Source organism: Manis pentadactyla, chromosome 9, assembly GCF_030020395.1.
Source record: "Manis pentadactyla isolate mManPen7 chromosome 9, mManPen7.hap1, whole genome shotgun sequence".
NCBI lineage: Eukaryota > Metazoa > Chordata > Mammalia > Pholidota > Manidae > Manis > Manis pentadactyla.
The window spans coordinates 15,805,513-15,826,630 of NC_080027.1; the positions used below are offsets into that span (position 1 = coordinate 15,805,513).

Consider the following 21,118-nt stretch of genomic DNA (forward strand, 5'->3'; position numbering starts at 1 on the left):
CCTCCAGGTCGGATAATGCCGGGTGAAAATTTCTAAGACCACAATCTCAGATAAAGGCTGTCATGTTCCCTGGACTTTGATTAATGATTTTAAGGTTGAGATCATTAAAACTAATGATGATCTTAAAGTTTGCCTCAGCGAAACTGGCACAGTGCCATTGCTGCTGTAGGGGCTGGCAGGTCCAAAGTGCTAAGCGTTCTAGTGCTGCTTTCTCCTCTCTCCTGCAGTTCCGGAGCCCTTCGGAGGCGCCATCATCATCGGACAGGAATCAATCACCTATCACAATGGTGACAAATACCTGGCAATTGCCCCTCCTATTATTAAGGTGAGTGGTTTTTTTTTTTTTCAACTTTTTCTTCTATCTTTTTTCCCCTTATTCTTACCCCACTCCTCTCTTTCTCCCTGTTTGTTAGAAGGACATTCACAGATGTCTGCCACACTGTTCAATATGTATATAAGATACTGTGTTGGTCATTGGGAATACAAAGAGGGACTGGCCTGGTTTTGCTTGCAAAGAGTTTGTTTGCTAACTAGGAGAGAAACAACAACCATAACAGGTTTATCCTTTCCATTGACTGGGGCAACTTTAAGATGGGAAAATTTTTGCAAATTTTATTGAATGTTTTCAGGGCTCAAGTCCTGTAAAGTAATACAGTGATAAATTATATAGACTTCAAAAAATTAGCCATAAAAATTTCAAACCTTATAGTTTCAAGTTATAAAAATTAAGCCTTGAGGGTAAAAAACAATCTGTGGTAGCATTAGTAGTAGGAGATAACTAGTGGTGGTGACGATAAGTACAATCTGGGGTAGCATCTTCCAGTGAATACTTGGCAGCTGTTTCCCAGTCTGTCTACTTCTATTTTCCATTGGAATAATATGTAAATAAGCATTTAAGGTTATTGAGCATCTCAAAAAATTATCTTCAAAATAAGAATGTCCCCATTTTCAGTCACATAATGTTAGCTGAGTGGATTCCTTGCTTGTGAAATAGCTGGGTTTGGTAAAAGGAGTGGTCTCCTAGGGTTTGCTGTCTGGTCAGGGAAGATACCTCATCTCTAATGACTGTCCTTCCTCTTGGCAGCAAAGTACGATTGTGTGTCACAATCGCGTGGACCCCAATGGTTCTCGCTATCTGCTGGGAGACATGGAAGGACGGCTTTTCATGCTGCTTTTGGAGAAGGAGGAACAGATGGATGGCACTGTCACCCTCAAGGATCTCCGTGTGGAGCTCCTTGGAGAGGTAGGGCTTTCCTGCTCAGCTATATTCTCCTGGGGGCCTGATGAACCCAGATGTGTGGCTTAACACTGCGACTGGGAATTACATTACTTAACACCCAGCGACAAATGGTCAGTCGTGCTGTGCAAGTTGGTTTTTGTGTGAGTTAGATGTCACAGAGTTTCACAGGCAGCTGGGCACTAACTCCAGCATAAAAAAAAAGTGAAACAAGAAAGAGACAATCTATAGAATTAAAGATCAGTCTGTCTAATGCTGATAACTCACTTCCGGGAGGAGGTTACAAGAAGTGTTTTAAGAAGTAATGCTGTGAATTTTAGAGGTTTCTTATTATTTTGAGCATACTAGAACTGTTGGGATTAAAATAAACATTTTGAGCAGGCTCCTGCAAGATAAATTACAAATTTTTCTGGCTTCAGGGGTGTGATAAATAGAGAGTCACAAACTTAGGAGATTTAGGAATATTTGCTCAGTGTGACCTGGGGATTTGAAATGGGGAACTATTTTGGGACTCTTGGCTGCAGTTGATAGTTTTCTCAGCAGATATCTGAACAGGGGGTAGGACTGTCTGAATTCCACAGGGAGTCCGCTCTGATGTTTTTCATGCTGTTGACTTCTTCTAGACCTCTATTGCTGAATGCTTGACATACCTCGATAATGGTGTTGTGTTTGTTGGGTCTCGCCTTGGTGACTCACAGCTTGTGAAGGTGAGAAGACATTTTCTTCCTCCTCCTCTATCCAGTCTCTCCTGTGTTTGGTGCCTTTCAGAATTTCTTCAGTTAATCCATATTCCTATTATCCAGTTTTGGTTGGTTGATTTACCCTGACTAGCTCTTAAAGGTTCATTCAACAAATGTACCAGACAAGGTGCTGGGCACTGTGGATACAATGATGAACAAGACCCAGCTCCAGCCTTCAAATAGGTCATAACCTAATTACTGATCCCTCTAGAATACCAACATTTTGGGCCTTCTGTGCAGAAAAATGAATGTAGACATTTAACATTAATTTCCAAACTGCTTATCTGAAATCCGTGATGGGACTCCAGATTAGAAAGCCTGGCTTGTTAGCAGGTCTTCTGTAGGGCAACCATGTTCCTTAGTCCACAAGCCCCTCCTTGAAGCATTCAGTGGAGCATAAGAAGGGCAGATCTAGCAGGATTGAGCGTTCCTCTTGGATGATACTATTGGCTTAAGGTGGTCTGTTAGGAGTCTTCCAAGACTAATGTCATTTTTTCTTCCTAGCTCAATGTTGACAGCAATGAACAAGGCTCCTATGTAGTGGCCATGGAAACTTTCACCAATTTAGGCCCCATTGTGGACATGTGCGTTGTGGATCTGGAGAGGCAGGGGCAGGGGCAGGTAAGGGGTCATCCTGGAAATGGATAGTTGATATGCCCATTCAAACTGTGCTCGTCGGCTTGCGTGTACTGACTTGCTAATCCCAGTGATACAAGGCAACTGCTGTTGATTGATTTATTTATTTTAAGATTTGAAAAAAGTGTCCCTTTATTTTCGAAGGTGTAAACACATTCTATCCTAGAACTATACATTACTGAAAATAGATAAACTCAGACCACCCAAAAATTCTCCAAAACAAATCTGAGTCATACCTTTACTTAATCACAATTTCTGATCCAGTGTTTTTTTTTGTTTTTTGTTTTTTTTGTTTTTTTTTTTTGTTTGTTTTTTTTTAGATAATTATTTTTTATTGAAGGGTAGTTGACACACAGTATTACATTACATTAGTTTCAGGTGTACAACACAGTGATTCAACATTTATATACATGATAATTCTAGGTACCAGCTATCACCATACCAAGTTGTTACAATATTTTGACTATATTCCTTATGCTATACATTACATCCCGGTTACTTATTTATTTTACAATTGGAAGTGTGTACTTTTTTTTGGTTGTTGTTGTTAGGGCATCTCTCATATTTATTGATCAAATGGTTGTTAACAACAATAAAATTCTGTATAGGGGAGTCAATGCTCAATGCACAATCATTAATCCACCCCAAGCCTAATTTTCGTCAGTCTCCATCTGATCCAGTGTTTTTAAACCAACACAATTATTTCCTCCAAGAGATCTTTTAATGAAATATTTATTAATAGTAAATGAATATGGTAGAACCAGAGTTGCAAACACATTTTGTTCTTAGTCTAATAGCACATATTAAAAGGAATTTTTGTGTAGTCTCTATATGTGTCTGCAAATGAATGTTTTAATCAATTTTATTTTAATTACTTGGTAGATATTTCCTCTCAAGGGTAGAAAGCCTGACTGTTGTTAGGTTCCTCTTAATAATTTGCTTTCTCCTTGGCATGAATCTCTTGTCATTGCAAGACATCCTTGTACTGCTAGTATAGACTTACATTTATATAACAACAAAATACATTTCTATAGCCATAACCACCATTATTTAATTTTCTGTTTAATGGAGTTAACTTCAAAGGGACTGACAACTGCCATTTATTGAGTGTGGCTATTGGTCTGCCAGGTACTTTATATACATTATCACATGAGCACCCTGTTACACAGGGATTCTTGGCCATTTTAGACCTCAGGAAACTTAGGGCTGAAAAAGATAAGTAACTTGTCCAAGGTCACACACAACTACTAACTGAAAGGTATTTTGGGCTGCCAGATCTGTGCTCTTTCTAGTAAAGTAGATTCTAAGGATGAACTAAAGCTTGCTAGTGGTAGGAGCTTTTTGCTTCTTGGGCTGGAACATCCTGTCTGCCTCGTAAACTTGAGAGTTTAGAGGTAAACCTCTGTTAAATCTGCATCCTCAAACCTAGCTTCGTAATAAGGCTCTTGGATTTAGCCATGCCTTACTTTCTGGGCATCAGTATGATGGCCGCAGGCTCTGGTGGGGGTTATTGAGAAATCTTTCCTCTATTTGCAGCTGGTCACTTGCTCTGGAGCTTTCAAGGAAGGTTCCTTGCGGATCATCCGAAACGGAATTGGAATCCACGAGCATGCCAGCATTGACTTACCAGGCATCAAAGGTAGCTTGTTGGTGGACATGAGGTGTAGATCACCTTTGATTGACCTTGGCCTTGTTACATGAGAAGGCACTTGGGTGGGAGCTGGAGGAAAACAGATCAAATGAAGAGTAAAAGAAGTTATGACACATTAGTGGTAGAAGCTTAAATATATTTAAAAGTACCAAAGTAAACTTAAGAAAAAAGAGAATATTGTTGACCTAAATTGTAGATACAAGTTAAATTTTAATGTTGTTTATGTAAGGTAATTGATGGAATCTGTAAAGAAAGAGGAGACTGAGAATCTGAAATAAAGGTAAATTCTAAAACAAAAATACAAATGTTCCTTAATTTCAGTAGAACTACGATAATCAAAAAGATCAAAGAAAAACTACGTAATGAAAGACTTTTATAATATAAAAATAGTAAGCCCAATATAAAGTAATAGGACAGAACTGATATCAAACACCTATGTGACTATCTGTATCTGATATATAAGAAATATAACAGTAGATACAAATGGGCTAAACTCACCTATTTTAAGAAAAAGAAGATTGGATTGAATCATAAAGCAAAACCAATTCAAAATTATACGTAAGAGGCATTTAATGATTTAAAATATTAAAAACTAAGTGGATGGGAAGAGATTATTAAATAGAGATTTATGAATTAGAAAGGAAGCGATAATATACCTGCAAAACCCAGGAGAATAACTGAAAAACTGTTATAGACAATAAGAATTCATTAAGGTCGCAGGATATAAAAATTAATGTACTTAAGTCAGCGTTCACTTAAAAACACAGTCAATTAGAAGGTAAAGTAGTGGGAAGGAGGCAACTTAAAATAGCAATAGAAAAGGTAAGACACCAAGGAACAAATTGAACAAGAAATGTGGAAAACCTATAGGAGGATAATTTTAAGCTACTCCTCGTGAATTAAAAAGATAGATGGATCAAATGAAGAAAAGACATACCAAGGTCTTATAAATCAATATCATAAAGCTGTTTTGCCTTTCATTTAACTTTTGTTGAGACACATTATAAAAATATCAGTTGGTTTTTTTTCTTGACCCAAGTAAGTTGAAGTACAAATGGGAAAAGGAAGAAGTAAGAAAAACCAGGAAAATTAAAAGCAGTGAGACAGGATTAGCCCCACCACTATTAAAACATACTATTAAACCTTAGTAATTGAAAGTGGCTTTGGTACCTAAATAGGCAGAGTCCCACAGGCAGACTCAAAAGTCTAAAAGTAGACACAATGAATTACATGTGGGAATGTAGTGTACAAGAGCGGTGGTATCTCAGTTGAGTGAGATAAAGATGGATTTTTAAAATAAATGGTGTTAGGACAACTCTCAGTCATTTGGTAAAAGGTAAGTTTGCATCCATACTACACAATGTATACCTTGCTAGAATCCAGATAGATCAAAGACTTTAGACAGAGACACTAGGTCAAAGAAAATAGATCAAAAAGTAAAGCCATACAAAAGCTAAAAGAAAAAATTGGTGAATTCCTTTATAAATTTGGAGTGGGAAGGTCTTCTGAACTGTAATAAAGTACAGAGGGGACAGAGAAAGACTGATAAATTCAAAATAAAAATAAAACATTTCTGCAGAAACAGAACACTAGGCTAAGTCAGAAGAAAGGGCAAACTGGATAAAAACATGTTGTTCCTCTTAGAGACAAGGCCTGATCTATCCAATTTGTTAAAAAACTTCTAGAAAGAATATCACAAAGGACACAAATGGATAGTAGCAGGTGACCAAAAGCCAAAAATTCGATGACATTATGTTGGTGTGGCTGTGAGGAAGTGAGCATGCTTACTGGCAGTGTCTGTCAGAACTACATCTGCATTTAGTGATTTTCCCAGCAATCCCGGTTCTGGATATCTGTCCCACAGACTTTCATATGTAGAGATGACATAAGCACGAGATTATTCATCGTGGCTTTATATGTTAGAGCAAAATGTATACCTTGGAATAGTGTCTGTCAGCAGGAACTCTCTGACAAACTGGTACCTCCATACAGTTCAGTGCTGTGCAGGTGTCACACAAGATGCTGTGCTGTTGTTGAGAAGGGCTTCTACACATAAAAAGTGAAAAGGTGCAGAATAGTGTGTGATAGGCTGGTTTATATTTGTATTTGCTGGTAATACAGTGTTTACCTATTTCCTTAAATTGAAAAAAGTTTTTGAAGGGTAAACAAGAGACTATCACTGATGACTTATTTGGGGAATAGGTTGGAGAGGTGTAGGAGTGAGACATGTATACATTTTAAAAGTGGGTTTTGACTTTGAGTCATGGAAATGTATTTTCCTATCAGAAATTAAATCACAAACTTTATCCAGCTCAAAATAGTTTTAAACATACCTAATTTCTTCAGGGCCTTAAAGCCAGGAAGGAGCAGGTGTATTTCAGCTCAGGACTGACCCCAAAGTTCCTGCTCCTCCTTGGGGTCAGGCTGCTCCTTCCTTAGCTCTGGGGAGCAAAGTGTTGGACTGTGCTGTGCATCTTAATCCTTGACCTTTGTTCCAGGCCTATGGCCACTGCGGTCTGACCCTCACCGGGAGACTGATGACACTTTGGTGCTCTCTTTTGTGGGCCAGACAAGGTAAGGATGGGTCTGGTGCCAGCTCCGGGCGCTCATGTAAAGGTTGCAAGGTGGGGAAGCCGCTCTTGCTGACCTAGGCCTTCCATTGTGCAGAGTTCTCATGCTAAATGGAGAGGAGGTGGAAGAAACGGAACTGATGGGTTTTGTGGACGATCAGCAGACTTTCTTCTGTGGCAATGTAGCTCATCAGCAGCTTATCCAGGTAATAACAGAAAGAGATAAGCCCCATTCATTTGGATTGACCTAGAATGTAGTACCAAGCACCACCAGATTTTAATACTGTCCGTATTTATGGCTCTAAAAGTAATGTAGAAATTCTAGAGAAAAAAAATTAAAATTATCTGATAACCCACTGCTCAGAAATAGCTTGATAGCTCTTAACTTTGGAATTCTTTTAGCTTTATTTTTTTCTCTGCAAATATATGTATATTGTATTTATTCATATTTTCTTTTATAGACTGGGCTTATTTCATATAGATATACCACACCTGGGTTGGAATAGTGTTTTAGCACTAATTCTGTTTTTTGAGACATGCACATTTGCTGCCATCCGTGTATGGCTTTTGGTGGCACTTTCCACATATTGATGATTAGAACCAGAGCTCTTACTCTATTTTGATCCTTATTTTAAATCTAGCTGTGATGTGGGGGTCAGGTATCCTTTTGGTAATTGTTAGTCATGAGAGCCTGATTTCTGAGCATGTTCCTGCCCCTGGCAGTCTCTGTAAGTTTGGAGTAACCCTTGACGTTCTTCATTTTTGCATACCCTCCTCAATCTTTTAAGCTGTCCTCTACTCTGGCCAGAGTCAGAGTCAGTCTTTGCCAGTGGCAGGTATAGATAGTGCTTCAGTGCCCTGGTGGATTTGGTAAAAACTAGAGGGCTGGTTCTGTCGGCTTGCGGACCAAGTGTGCGAGGTGCCCAGATACTGACTCATGGCTTTGTCAGTGTTTCTCACTAGTGACCTGAAGACCGGCACCAGCCCACGTATCCAGTAAGGGCTTTACTCCTTCAATAGAAACTCGGTTTTGGTAGGTTAGATGAACCAATACATAACAGCATCATCAGTCTACTTTTTGTTTTATTTCAGTGGTGAAATAAATTTATTAAACATTTCAACACAATGTTGTTGCCATTAGTAAAGAATTTGAAGTAATTTTAATGGTTCATGCACAATAAAGAACTTGGATATTTTGGAGGACTGATTTTTGGGTTGGAGAAACCAGGAGACTGGTAGTCACAGGGTCTTGCTCCATTGAACCTTTCCACAGACACAGTAGTCCTAATCAGAATGAAACAGGCTGGCCTTTTTTCTGCCGGTAGGTATGTAAACTATAAGCTGCTTTAAGCTAGACTTCTTCAGACCTTCAACTAATAATGACATCTGTCATGATTACTTGTTACAGGGCTTTGGTTGGGGGGAAAGTATAAGTATGGCAGAAGAGGACATACGTATGTATGTAGCTCATTCTTAGGGCTCTACTAGAGCAGCAGGTGTCACCTTTCCGCTCCTGTATAGATCCCTGCAGGTGCTCAGAGACACTGCTCTTCTTTCTTCAGATCACTTCAGCATCTGTGAGGCTGGTCTCTCAAGAGCCCAAAGCTCTAGTCAGTGAATGGAAGGAGCCTCAGGGCAAAAACATCAGTGTGGCCTCCTGCAACAGCAGCCAGGTGGTAGTAGCCGTGGGCAGGGCCCTCTACTACCTGCAGATCCATCCTCAGGAGCTCCGGCAGATCAGGTGTGTGTTTTCTGTCTGCTGTCTTTTTCCTCTCCTGTTCTCTGGGCCTTCTTTCATCCACGGATTCTTTTCTCTGCCATATTCCTCTTTGTTCAGCCACACAGAGATGGAACATGAAGTGGCCTGCTTGGACATCACCTCACTGGGGGACAGCAATGGGATGTCCCCTCTTTGTGCCATTGGCCTCTGGACAGACATCTCAGCCCGAATCTTGAAGCTGCCGTCTTTTGAGCTACTGCACAAAGAGATGCTGGGTGGAGGTATGTGTCTTACAAGGACCTTTGGAGGGTTGGGATCAGAGTCAGAATGTGGAACAAGAATTTAACACATCCCTTTCCCACAGAGATAATTCCTCGTTCCATCCTGATGACTACCTTTGAGAGTAGCCACTACCTCCTTTGTGCCTTGGGAGATGGGGCACTTTTCTACTTTGGCCTCAACATTGAGACAGGTGAGAATAGCTCTTGGAGCCATTTTATATTTGAAGAATAAGGAGTGTTGGAGTTGCAGAGGGCTTGGTGCATGGTGTTGCTTTTGAGCTGGTACAATCCAGGTGTTTGCCCTGTGTCCTTCCCTTCCTTCTTTCTCCTGATGCCATTCTTTCTGTAGGGCTATTGAGCGACCGTAAGAAGGTGACTCTGGGCACCCAGCCCACGGTACTGAGAACTTTCCGTTCTCTTTCTACTACCAACGTCTTTGCTTGCTCTGACCGCCCCACTGTCATCTACAGCAGCAACCATAAATTGGTCTTCTCCAATGTCAACCTCAAGGAAGTGAACTACATGTGTCCCCTCAACTCAGATGGCTACCCTGACAGGTGAGCCTCTTTTTCTTTTTTCCTCAAGGGCCATTACTGTGGGCGTCTTGGGTGTTCCTGAAACCCCTCTCCTCCAGCCTTTGTCCAGTGAAAGAGCTGAGGTGGACAGGGTAGAGCAGAGGTTCTCAAACCGGACTATCGTCAGAAATACTTGGGAAACTTTTTGAAAAGTACAGATTTTGTTGAATCTGTCTCAGATTCTGATTCAGCAAATCTGGGGTTGGGCCCTAGAATCTATGTTTTCAGAAAACCTTCAGGTCATTCAAATGGTCTGTCAAGTTTTAGAACCCCTGATTTGGAGGTCATTGTGTGTTCCCCTGCAGGTATGGTCCTCTACAAGCAGCCACAGCAGTGCCTAGGAACTCCTTAGAAATACAAATTCTCAGGCCTCACTCCAGGGCCCTCAACAGAAACTTGGGGTGGGGGATGGGGGGCAGCATGCTGCTGTAACAGTCAGCTGGCTGATTTTGGTGCGAACTGTCACTTAATATTTTGAGAATCACTGTCCTGGATTCTAATGCTGCACTTTAGTATTAAATGGAAAGCTGTTAAAAATCTCAGCCTAGGCCCACCCAGACCAATTAAATAAAATTTTGGGGTGGGACCAGGCATCAAGATTTCCTTAAGCCTCTCCAGTAGGTCTTTAATATAGATCAGAGTTGAGAGCCGCAACCCTGGGGTCAGCTAGTGCCATTCTGCCTTGCTGTGCTCCTCCTGGTGGAGGTGCCTCTCCTTCCTCGGGCCACTCGGTCTGAACCCAGACCCTTGTTCACAGCCTGGCACTGGCAAACAACAGCACCCTCACCATTGGCACCATCGATGAGATCCAGAAGCTGCACATCCGCACAGTCCCCCTCTATGAGTCTCCCAGGTGAGGGCGTGGGTGCCTGGCGGTTGGTGTGGGGTGCTGCACCCAGGCTCTGAGAGGCCCTGGTCCGCGCTTGTTCCACAGGAAGATCTGCTATCAGGAAGTGTCCCAGTGCTTCGGGGTCCTCTCCAGCCGCATTGAAGTCCAGGACACAAGTGGGGGCACAACTGCCCTGAGGCCCAGTGCCAGCACCCAGGTGAGGGCGGTGCACCAAGGAAGGCAGCATTAGAGCAGGGGCTAGCCAGCTTTCTGTAAAGGGTCAGATAGTAAGTATTTCCAGCTTTGTAGGCCATATGGTCTCGGTCACAAGCTCTGCTGTCTTGAAAGCAGCCATAGACAACAGGTGGGTTTAGCTTGGTTCCAACAAAACTTTATACAGCCAGGCAGTGAGTAGAATTTGGCCCTTCCTTGGAGGGTTGAGGAGAATTTGGGATAAGCAGGACAGTCAGTGGTTTTGCTACTTGGTAGCCTGGCAGCATGAATAATTCCTTTTCTCTTACCATCAGTTTGGGTACAGTTTAGGGTATGAGTTATCAGGGACAGCATGGCATAACATGTACGAGCAGGGGATTTGGAGTCTGGCAGAACTGGCCCCAAGGTATTTTACGAGCGGTGTGACCTTGGGCAAGACTAAGCTTCAATTTCTCATCTGCAAAATGAGGATCATAGTAGGACAGTCTACAGCTGCACAACAGACTCAGTGGAGACAGTAGCTGGTCATTTTCATTCCATGCATTCTGCTTTTCTTGCTCCCAAAGTCTGTGATAGGACTTCCTCCCTTAATCCAGAATAGAGGGTTTTTACACTTTTCTTGTTACTTGAAGTTCTCCCCTGCTTTTCCCATTGAGAGAGGTGACATCTGTCACTTCAGTAGGTCATCTGAGTTCCTTGTTAGCTTTGCTTGACTTGACATCATTGTTCCAATGACCTTCAATGGCCCTTAGCGTCTTGTGTTCTGGACTGCTGTATCAGTTCCATATGGGATCTGGAGCCTTATCCTCAGTCCGTGTGTCCTCTCTGAAGCCCTCTGGCTCTTCAGGCGTGCTCCGGCCACCAGCCTTTGGAGTTTTCCGTGTTCACACTCAGCCTTTGTTCCCTGATCTTGGCTGATCCCCCTGCCCTGATGTTGCCAGCACCTAGTCTGCTTCTGAGGTGGGTGGTGTGTGTTCTTTGTCCCTAGGCCCTGTCCAGCAGCGTCAGCTCCAGCAAGCTGTTCTCCAGCAGTACAGCCCCTCATGAGACCTCCTTCGGGGAAGAGGTGGAGGTGCACAATCTCCTCATCATTGACCAGCACACCTTTGAAGGTGCACATGAGCTCTTCCTAGCCCTTTGTGCCTAGTCCTCCCTAAGCCAGGCTGTTCTGTGCTCTGATGCATTCCAAAGTCTATAGCCAGTATGGCAGACCATCCTAGGAGAAGAGAAGAGGGGTGGGATCTGTATGTTGGCTGTTAGTTGAGTGCAGGGCCTCCTCCTGTTGGCATAGGCTGGTGAGGGATGAACAGTCTAGGGTGACAGGACCAGCAGGAGGCGAGTGCCCCGTCACCACCTGCACTCTGCTGCAAGCCAAGCTGTAGGCCTCCCGGGAGTACAGGATTGCTGCAAGTCAGCAGCCATTCACCTCTCCACTCTGCTTCTTCTAGTACTTCATGCCCACCAGTTTCTGCAGAACGAGTATGCCCTCAGCTTGGTCTCCTGCAAGCTAGGCAAAGACCCCAACACGTACTTCATTGTGGGCACAGCCATGGTGTACCCTGAAGAGGCAGAGCCCAAGCAGGGTCGCATTGTGGTCTTTCAGTATTCAGATGGTAAGTGGGCACAGTGTCCAGCTTTGGAGACATCCGTAGTTCTGGGAAGGTAAGACTGTTGGAGGTGTCAGAGCCCCAGTTAAGAACAACTTGGGTAGCTGCTGTGTGACATGAAACTTCCTTCTCCTTTGTCGCAAGCTGTGGGGATGCGGATGAGTTTTGGAGTGAGTGAGCAGAAGCGCAAGTAAAATCCAGCTGTGTTTCTTTTCCTATTCTTGGAGAGGAAGACAAAAAGGGGAGAGGCAGGCTATGGCTTAGAACCTGGCGGATAAGAGTGGGGAATCCTGGATTTGTTTTCTGCTTGGTTGCTTAGCTGTGAGGTCCTCTTTCCATATCTATATCTTTTCTCATTTTTCTTACCCAGAATAGTTCTGAAGACTAGCTGTCAGCCTAGAAATCTCATCAGATGATTGAGATGGAATTTGTGGCCTCCAATTTCAGGAACACATCTGCATGTTCAGGCCAAAGGCAGCCATGGGCCCTGTCTGGAGGCACTGCCTATTATGTTGGGGCTATACTTCTACTTGTGGTTAACCCCAGTATACATGACTCCCTTTCCTGCTTGCAGATGAGTGGTTTGGGGGCGGGAATTAGAGCCAGAGGGGAAACCAGAAGATTCTGTTGATTAGGTAAAGTGTGGGCTCATAAAGGAGACTCAAGGTTATCTTTATCCCCCGCAGGAAAACTACAGACTGTGGCTGAAAAGGAAGTGAAAGGGGCTGTGTACTCCATGGTGGAATTTAATGGGAAGCTGTTGGCCAGCATCAATAGCACGGTGAGGCCCATACCACGAGGTGTCATACCTTAGGTTGCACACCATTGTCTACAGAGCATGTCTCCCTTATGTTTTCTGGAGCTGTGTGTCTGTGTGCATGTGTGTGTCAAAGTAGTGGGAATGGAGGATGGAACTGGGAATCTGAGGAACTGGAGCTGGACTAGGCGTCAGGCTTGGTTACGTGAACCCCCGTGCATATCCTAAGCACTATGGGGATCGAGAAGGGAGTACGAGCTATTGCCTGCACTCCGAGTACCATGGCATGAGAACCTTTCATCCATACGGAACAGAATGAGCCAAGCTGCATTTTCCTGAGTGCATCCCTGAAATACTGTGCTTCTCTGCTGCTTGGTTCCCTCCTCCTTCCTTACAGAAAAATTAAAAAAAAAAATTCCATGGACAGAGACATTTGGGAAATGCTGCATTCTGGATCTCCTCGTGGAGCCTCACAGTGCATCATAGCATTTTAAAGGAGCCGAGACCAAAAGTGAAGAAGCATAACTTAACTAAATCAAGGGTCTCTAGTTATTTGTTCATTTGAAAAATATTGATTGAACCCTTGCTGTGTGCCAGGCCCTATTTTGGTGTTGGGATAGCAGTGGACAGAATGGACAGAGCTGCCCGTTTGGGGCTTACGAGCAAATAAGAGTACATTTATGTGCTCAAATGCATGAGAAACATTTGGTGAGAGAGAAGACAGGGCAGAGCTGGAAGAGTGCGGGAATTAACATGGGTGGCAGGGATCGCTGTTCAGGACGGTCTTGCTGGTAAGTGACATTTGGGCAGGTTCTGGGAGGGAAGGAGGGAGGCAAGCTATGCGGTGTCTGGGAAGGAGTCGCAGGCGAGAGCAGGGCTGGTGTCTGCGCAGGAGCGAGCTGATGGGAGGCAGGAGGTGAGTCAGCAGGCAGGCAGCTGCCGGCGCGCAGAGCCTGGGAGGCTGTTTAAGGGCTTTACTCTGAGGGTGATGGAAACCTCTGGAGGGTTTGAGCAAATGAGTAACACGACTGAACTTCTTTTTTGAGGAGACATTTCACATCTTGGAAAAAGCTGGAGAAGAACAAGGGCAGAAGCAGTGAGATGAGTTAGGAGGCTCTTGTGAGGGTCCAGACAGCAGCTGCTGGTGTGCCGGTGCTGGCGGGGGCGGTGAGGTGCAGTCAGACCCTGTGGCTGTTAGGGTTGGGGCCTTGGGTAACGGATGGAGATGAGGTGTGAGGGGAATAAAGGACTGAGGGTTTGGCTGAGCAGCAGGAAGGATGGTGCTGCCATTTCGCTGATGGGGGGACGGTGAGCAGAGCAGCTTTGGAGAGGAAGGGAAGATGCTTCTTTACTCAGCACTCTTCTGATGACACTGTGTGTGGGATCTTTGTCCCCAGCACCGAGTTTGTCCAACTCGGCACACACCAACAGGGTGTCCTATAGTTCAAATCTGGCACTAGCTACCTAGAATTCGTGTAAGTCACAGATTGAAGAACTTGGTCCCACAAGACTGCCCCATTTCAGGTGCCAGTCCCAAGAAATGGGTCCCAGGGTACCCATACTTCCATCTGACTTACCTACAAAGTTGGGGGTTCTCAAAACTCCTCAGGTGTGATGATTTGCTGAAATCGTTCATAGAACTCAAGGGAACATTTGCTTAACATACTGGCTTATTATAAAGCATACATCAAAAAGCAGCCAAATGAAGACATAATAGGGCAGGGCTTCTGCCTCCCTGGGGTTGCAGGGCATCACCCTCCCAGGATGTGGGTGTATCCACCAGCCAAGGGCTCTTAAACACCAAAGTTTAGGGATTTTTATAGAGGCTTCATCACACAGGCATGACCAATCTTTTGACTTAATCTCCAGCCCCTCTTTCCTCCTGGAGGAGGGGGTGAGTGGGGCTGAAAGTTCCAAGCTTCTAATCATGATTTGGTCTAGCTGCTGAAGTCCCCCGTCCTGAAGTCATCCAGGAGCCCCCAAGAACTACCTCATTGGAACAGGAGACTCCTATCACCTGAGAAATTCCAAGGAGCTCTGTGTAAGATGCTCTTCTCACCTGTGTTATTTAGGAAATTATAAGGGGTTTAGGAGCTCCATGTCAGGAACTGGGAACCGGGGCAGAAACCGAATACCTATTTCTTATTATGTCACAGTGAGGAAGCCAGAGGGGTTGCTGGACAAGCTAGGTTTCAGTAGTCATCTTACTGAAGATACCAGGTGGATGGCTTGGTTGGAATACAAGCAAGAGGTAGGCTGGAGACAGCTTGGCAGTTACTAGGTGGCCTTTACAGCTGAAAGTCGATGAGCACCTAAGCTTGCCTCTCCTGCTGAGAATGGACAGAGGGCTGAAGACTCAGCCTCGGGGTCCTTCGGCCTTTACAAGTTGGGGTGGTATGTAAGACCAGTGAAGTAGGAGAAGAACCAAGAGAGAAAAGAGTTCTGGAAGCTATAGAAAAAGTCTTTTCAAGCAGGAGGGGATTGACAAACTACAGGTGCTGTCGTAGGTCAGGTACATCAGGATTAGAGCTGGCCATTGGTTTTTGCAATGTGGAAGTGGGTGGCAACATTGGCCATGGCTCTTGGTTAGTGGTGGGGATGGAAACCCGAGTTAAGAGGTTTCAGATGAGACTAGTAGGAGAGGACAGGCAGTATTAGAAAATCCCTTTGAAGAGGCGTTAGAGGCTTGAGGCCGGTGGAGCGGGTTTGAGCTCACTGGCTCGGGAGGGTGATGGGCTAGGAAGCACAGTCACTGAGAAGTGCAGAGCGCCCCCATCAGTGAGATTTAAAATGACACCAGTCTCCTGGGTGGTGGTTTTTCCTCAATGTGGTTAAAGATTAGACTTTGGCCAAAGTCAGGGTTCATCAGGTAAGCGTGACTGGGGAGAGGAGGAGGGGTGGAGGATCTATAAGAGAAGGCTGTGGTGATGGACTGGGGAGCTGAGAAAGGGAAACACTGAGGACGCAATTATGGAGCTACTATGACGGGCTCTCTAGGAGGCCATAGAAAAGATAAGGCTTGTGAGGACAAGGGTCAGAAAAGGTGAGAGGTCAGGGTATTGGAAGGGTCTCAGTGAATATTAACATCACCACGAATGTCGTGCAGGGGTGGGGGGCGGGTGGCTGCTTTGAGGTCGATAGTGGTGCTGTGCTCTGTGGTGTGAGCTGCAGAACTGGCACAGGGAGGAGAAGGGATTGGTACCTGAAAGGCGGGTGGGGAGGGACACGGAAGGCTGTCCCTCCTGTCCCAGTTGATGGGGAACAGTGGGAAAGAATAGCCAGGTGAGAGGGTCACAGGATCCTCATGAAAGATCCATGTTTCAGTTAGTGTAGGAAGGGCCTGACCAGAGAAGAGGTTGATGAGCGACTGTGTGTTCTGGGGGCACAGCAAACCAATACCAGAACTGGGGGAGGGCGGATTAAATGTCCAGTCCTTTGCTGCCCAATAGAAACAGCATAGGAACCACATGCTGGATTTTAAACTTGATAATAGCTATGTGAATAAAAGTGAAAAACAAGTGAAATTCATTTTAGTAATGTATCTTATTTAACTTAATAGATGTAAAGTATTATTTCAACATGTAATCAATATAAAATTAATAAGATTTTATGGGTTTTTTTCATACCAAAACTTCAAAATCTACTGTATATTTTTACACACAGCATGTCTCATTTTGGGGTAGCCATATTTCAGGTGTTTGTCTAGTGGCTACCATATTGGGCAGCAGAGATCTAGAACTTGTTGGGTTAAGAGTGGGAGTCTTGGGTTTTGAGTGGTGTTTGACCTTGGATTTGACTGTCTCCGTGGCAGATAGGGAGGCTGAGAGGGTGAGGGGAAAAGGCAGAGCATGTTTCAAGAGTATGTGGGGCTCTCAGTTCCTTCTTCATTCCATTGCTGTTGGTGTGGAGGCCCAGCAAGGCTGGGCTTACCCAAAGATGGGTATCCTGGGCACCCTTGCCCTGCTGATGGAGGTGTGGTAGCCATTGTAATTACCATGGAAGACTCTTGGCGGGCAAACCTTTGGAGCTGGGCTTCTTTACGCATGCCTTGAGAAGTCACAGCCTACAGCATTCTGTACAGGAGTTTCTGAATGTGCAGAAGCCATGGGTGGGACCACCTAGACCCTGAAGGGTCTGCTAGGGCAGGCTTCTCTGGGGAGTTGAGTCTTCCCTTGGACAGGGCTGTGCCATGTATCTGTTTCTCCATCTGCTGACTATGAAGCATCTTCATTGTTTTGGAGGTGCAGTTATAACTGAAGAGACACTGCAGTGGAGGAGGAAAATGACTGTTTTCCTTTCGGGTGGAGGGGTGGCCATAGACTAGTGCCTTAGCATCCTTCAGTTTTGACAGTGCTTCTGTTGGACTTCCCAATCCATTTTCTCTGCTCATTGGGTTCACATCAGAATATTCCAGGAACATACAAGTTTGGAGAAGGGTTCAGAAAAGGCAGTTTGTTGGGAGGTGATCTTGTTCCTTTCTGATCAGGAAGTTGGAGATGACCTCTTTTCAGAGGTATTTTTGTAGGTTACTTCCCACACTTCAGTCACAAAAAAAACATTCCTAGGATTACTTGCATTACTATTTGCTTAGTATTTTTCTTTACAATGACTCTTTTTTTAAAGATTTTTTTATTTTGGTATCATTGATCTACAATTACATGAAGAACATTATGTTTACTAGGCTCCCCCCTTTACCAAGTCCCCCCACATACCCCTTCACAGTCACTGTCCATCAGCGTAGTAAGATGCTGTAAAATCACTACTTGTCTGCTCTGTGTTGCACAGCCCTCCCCGTGCCTCCCCCACACACTATACATGCTAATGGTAATGCCTCCTTTCTTTTTCCCCACCCTTGTCCCTCCCTTCCCACCCATCCTCCCCAGTCCCTTTCCCTTTGGTAACTATTAGTCCATTCGTGGGTTCTGCTGCTGTTTTGTTCCTTCAGTTTTCCTTTGTTCTTATACTCCACATATGAGTGAAATCATTTGGTACTTGTCTTTCTCTGCCTGGCTTATTTCACTGAGCATAATACCCTCTAGCTCCATCCATGTTGTTGCAAATGGTAGGATCTGTTTTTTTCTTATGGCTGAGTAATATTCCATTGTGTATATGTAACACATCTTCTTTATCCATTCATCTACTGATGGACATTTAGGTTGCTTCCATATCTTAGCTATTGTAAATAGTGCAGCGATAAACATAGGGGTGCATCTGTCTTTTTCAAACTGGAGTGTTGCATTCTTAGGGTAAATTCCTAGAAGTGGAATTCCTGGGTCAAATGGTATTTCTATTTTGAGCATTTTGAGGAACCTCCATACTGCTTTCCACAATGGTTGAACTAATTTACATTCCCACCAGCAGTGTAGGAGGGTTCCCCTTTCTCCACAACCTCACCAACATTTGTTGTTGTTCATTTTTTCGATGATGGCAATCCTTACTGGTGTGAGGTGATATCTCATTGTGGTTTTAATTTGCATTTCTCTGATGACAAGCGATGTGGAGCATCTTTTCATGTGTCTGTTGGCCATCTGAATTTCTTCTTTGGAGAACTGTCCGTTCAGCTCCTCTGCCCATTTTTTAATTGGATTATTTGCTTTTTGTTTGTTGAGGTGTGTGAGCTCTTTATATATTTTGAATGTTAACCGTTTATCAGATCTGTCATTTGTGAATATATTCTCCCATACTGTAGGATGCCTTTTTGTTCTATTGATGGTGTCTTTTGCTGTACAGAAGCTTTTTAGCTTGATATAGTCCCACTTGTTCATTTTTGCTTTTGTTTCCCTTGCCCCGAGAGATATGTTCATGAAGAAGTTGCTCATGTTTATGTCCATGAGATTTTTGCCTATATTTTTTTCTAAGAGTTTTATGGTTTCATGACTTACATTCAGGTCTTTGATCCATTTCAAATTTACTTTTGTGTATGGGGTTAGACAGTGATCCAGTTTCATTCTCTTACATGTAGCTGTCCAGTTTTGCCAGCACCATCTGTTGAAGAGACTGTCATTTCCCCATTGTATGTCCATGACTCCTTTATCGTATATTAATTGACCATATATGTTTGGGTTAATGTCTGGAGTCTCTATTCTGTTCCACTGGTCTGTGGCTCTGTTCTTATGCCAGTACCAAATTTTCTTGATTACTGTGGCTTTGTACTAGAGCTTGAAGTTGGGGAGCGAGATCTCCCCCACTTTATTCTTCCTTCTCAGGATTGCTTTGGCTATTCGGGGTCTTTGGTGTTTCCATATGAATTTTTGAACTATTTGTTCCAGTTCATTGAAGAATGCTGTTGGTAATTTGATAGGGATTGCATCGAATCTGTATATTGCTTTGGGCAGGATGGCCATTTTGACAATATTAATTCTTCTTAGCCAGGAGCACGGGATGAGTTTCCATTTGTTAGTGTCCTCTTTAATTTCTCTTAAGAGTGTCTTATACTTTTCAGGATATAGGTCTTTCACTTCCTTGGTTAGGTTTATTCCTAGGTATTTTATTCTTTTTGATGCTATTGTGAATGGAATTGTTTTCCTGATTTCTCTTTCTATTAGTTCATTGTTAGTGTATAGGAAAGCCACAGATTTCTGTGTGTTAATTTTGTACCCTGCAACTTTGCTGAATTCCGATATTAGTTCTAGTAGTTTTGCAGTGGAGTCTTTAGGGTTTTTTATGTACAATATCATGTCATCTGCAAATAGTGACAGTTTGACTTCTTCTTTACCAATCTGGATTCCTTGTATTTCTTTGTTTTGTCTAATTGCCGTGGCTAGGACCTCCAGTACTATGTTGAATAACAGTGGGGAGAGTGGGCATCCCTGTCTTGTTCCCGATCTCAGAGGAAAAGCTTTCAGCCTCTCGCTGTTCAGTATGATGTTAGCTGTGGGTTTATCATATATGGCCTTTATTATGTTGAGGTACTTGCCCTCTATGCCCATTTTGTTGAGAGTTTTTATCATGAATGGATGTTGAATTTTGTCGAATGCTTTTTAAGCATCTATGGAGATGATCATGTGGTTTTTGTCCTTCTTTTTGTTGATGTGGTGGATGATGTTGGTGGATTTTCGAATGTTGTACCATCCTTGCATCCCTGGGATGAATCCCACCTAGTCATGGTGTATGATCCTTTTGATGTATTTTTGAATTCGGTTTGCTAATATTTTATTGAGTATTTTTGCATCTATGTTCATCAGGGATATTGGTCTGTAGTTTTCTTTTTTGGTGGGGTCTTTGCCTGGTTTTGGTATTAGGGTGATGTTGGCTTCATAGAATGAGTTTGGGAGTATCCCCTCCTCTTCTATTTTTTGGAAAACTTTAAGGAGAATGGGTATTATGTCTTCTCTGTATGTCTGATAAAATTGCAAGGTAAATCCATCTGGCCCGGGGGTTTTGTTCTTGGGTAGTTTTTTGATTACCGCTTCAATTTCGTTGCTGGTAATTGGTCTGTTTAGATTTTCTGTTTCTTTCTGGGTCAGTCTTGGAAGACTGTATTTTTCTACAAAGTTGTCCATTTCTCCTAGATTTTCCAGCTTGTTAGCATATAGGTTTTCATAGTATTCTCTAATAATTCTTTGTATTTCTGTGGGGTCCGTCGTGATTTTTCCTTTCTTGTTTCTGATTCTGTTGATGTGTGTTGACTCTCTTTTTCTCTTAATAAGTCTGGCTAGAGGCTTATCTATTTTGTTTATTTTCTTGAAGAACCAGCTCTTGGTTTCATTGATTTTTTCTATTGTTTTATTTCTCAATTTTATTTATTTCTTCTCTGATCTTTATTATGTCCCTCCATCTGCTGACCTTAGGCCTCATTTGTTCTTCTTTTTCCAATTTCGATAATTGTGACATTAGACTATTTATTTGGGATTGTTCTTCCTTCTTTAAATATGCCTGGATTGCTATATACTTTCCTCTTAAGACTGCTTTTGCTGCATCCCACAGAATTTGGGGCTTTGTGTTGTTGTTGTCATTTGTTTTCATATATTGCTGGATCTCCATTTTAATTTGGTCGTTGATCCATTGATTATTCAGGAGCATATTGTTAAGCCTCCATGTGTTTGTAAGCCTTTTTGCTTTCTTTGTACAATTAATTTCTAGTTTTATGCCTTTGTGGTCTGAAAAGTTGGTTGGTAGGATTTCAATCTTTTGGAATTTTCTGAGGCTCTTTTTGTGGCCTAGTATGTGGTCTATTCTGGAGAATGTTCCATGTGCACTTGAGAAGAATGTGTATCCTGTTGCTTGTGGGTGTAGAGTTCTATAGATGTCTATTAGGTCCATCTGTTCTAGTGTGTTGTTCAGTGCCTCTGTGTCCTTATTT

The 21,118-nt window shown here is 43.2% G+C and overlaps 1 protein-coding gene across 1 annotated transcript in view; it reads left to right on the forward strand.

Moving 5' to 3' along the window:
* DDB1 (damage specific DNA binding protein 1) overlaps positions 1-21,118 on the forward strand; it is a 33,465-nt gene that overhangs the window by 6,006 nt on the left and 6,341 nt on the right. The window contains exons 6-21 of the mRNA XM_036924952.2: positions 228-325; positions 1,085-1,243; positions 1,861-1,944; positions 2,482-2,598; positions 4,150-4,252; positions 6,763-6,838; positions 6,932-7,040; positions 8,397-8,575; positions 8,672-8,835; positions 8,919-9,026; positions 9,185-9,392; positions 10,168-10,263; positions 10,345-10,456; positions 11,441-11,564; positions 11,901-12,065; positions 12,746-12,840. Of these exons, the coding sequence (XP_036780847.1) occupies positions 228-325; positions 1,085-1,243; positions 1,861-1,944; positions 2,482-2,598; positions 4,150-4,252; positions 6,763-6,838; positions 6,932-7,040; positions 8,397-8,575; positions 8,672-8,835; positions 8,919-9,026; positions 9,185-9,392; positions 10,168-10,263; positions 10,345-10,456; positions 11,441-11,564; positions 11,901-12,065; positions 12,746-12,840 (1,997 nt within the window). The remainder of the gene's footprint in view (positions 1-227; positions 326-1,084; positions 1,244-1,860; positions 1,945-2,481; positions 2,599-4,149; positions 4,253-6,762; positions 6,839-6,931; positions 7,041-8,396; positions 8,576-8,671; positions 8,836-8,918; positions 9,027-9,184; positions 9,393-10,167; positions 10,264-10,344; positions 10,457-11,440; positions 11,565-11,900; positions 12,066-12,745; positions 12,841-21,118) is intronic.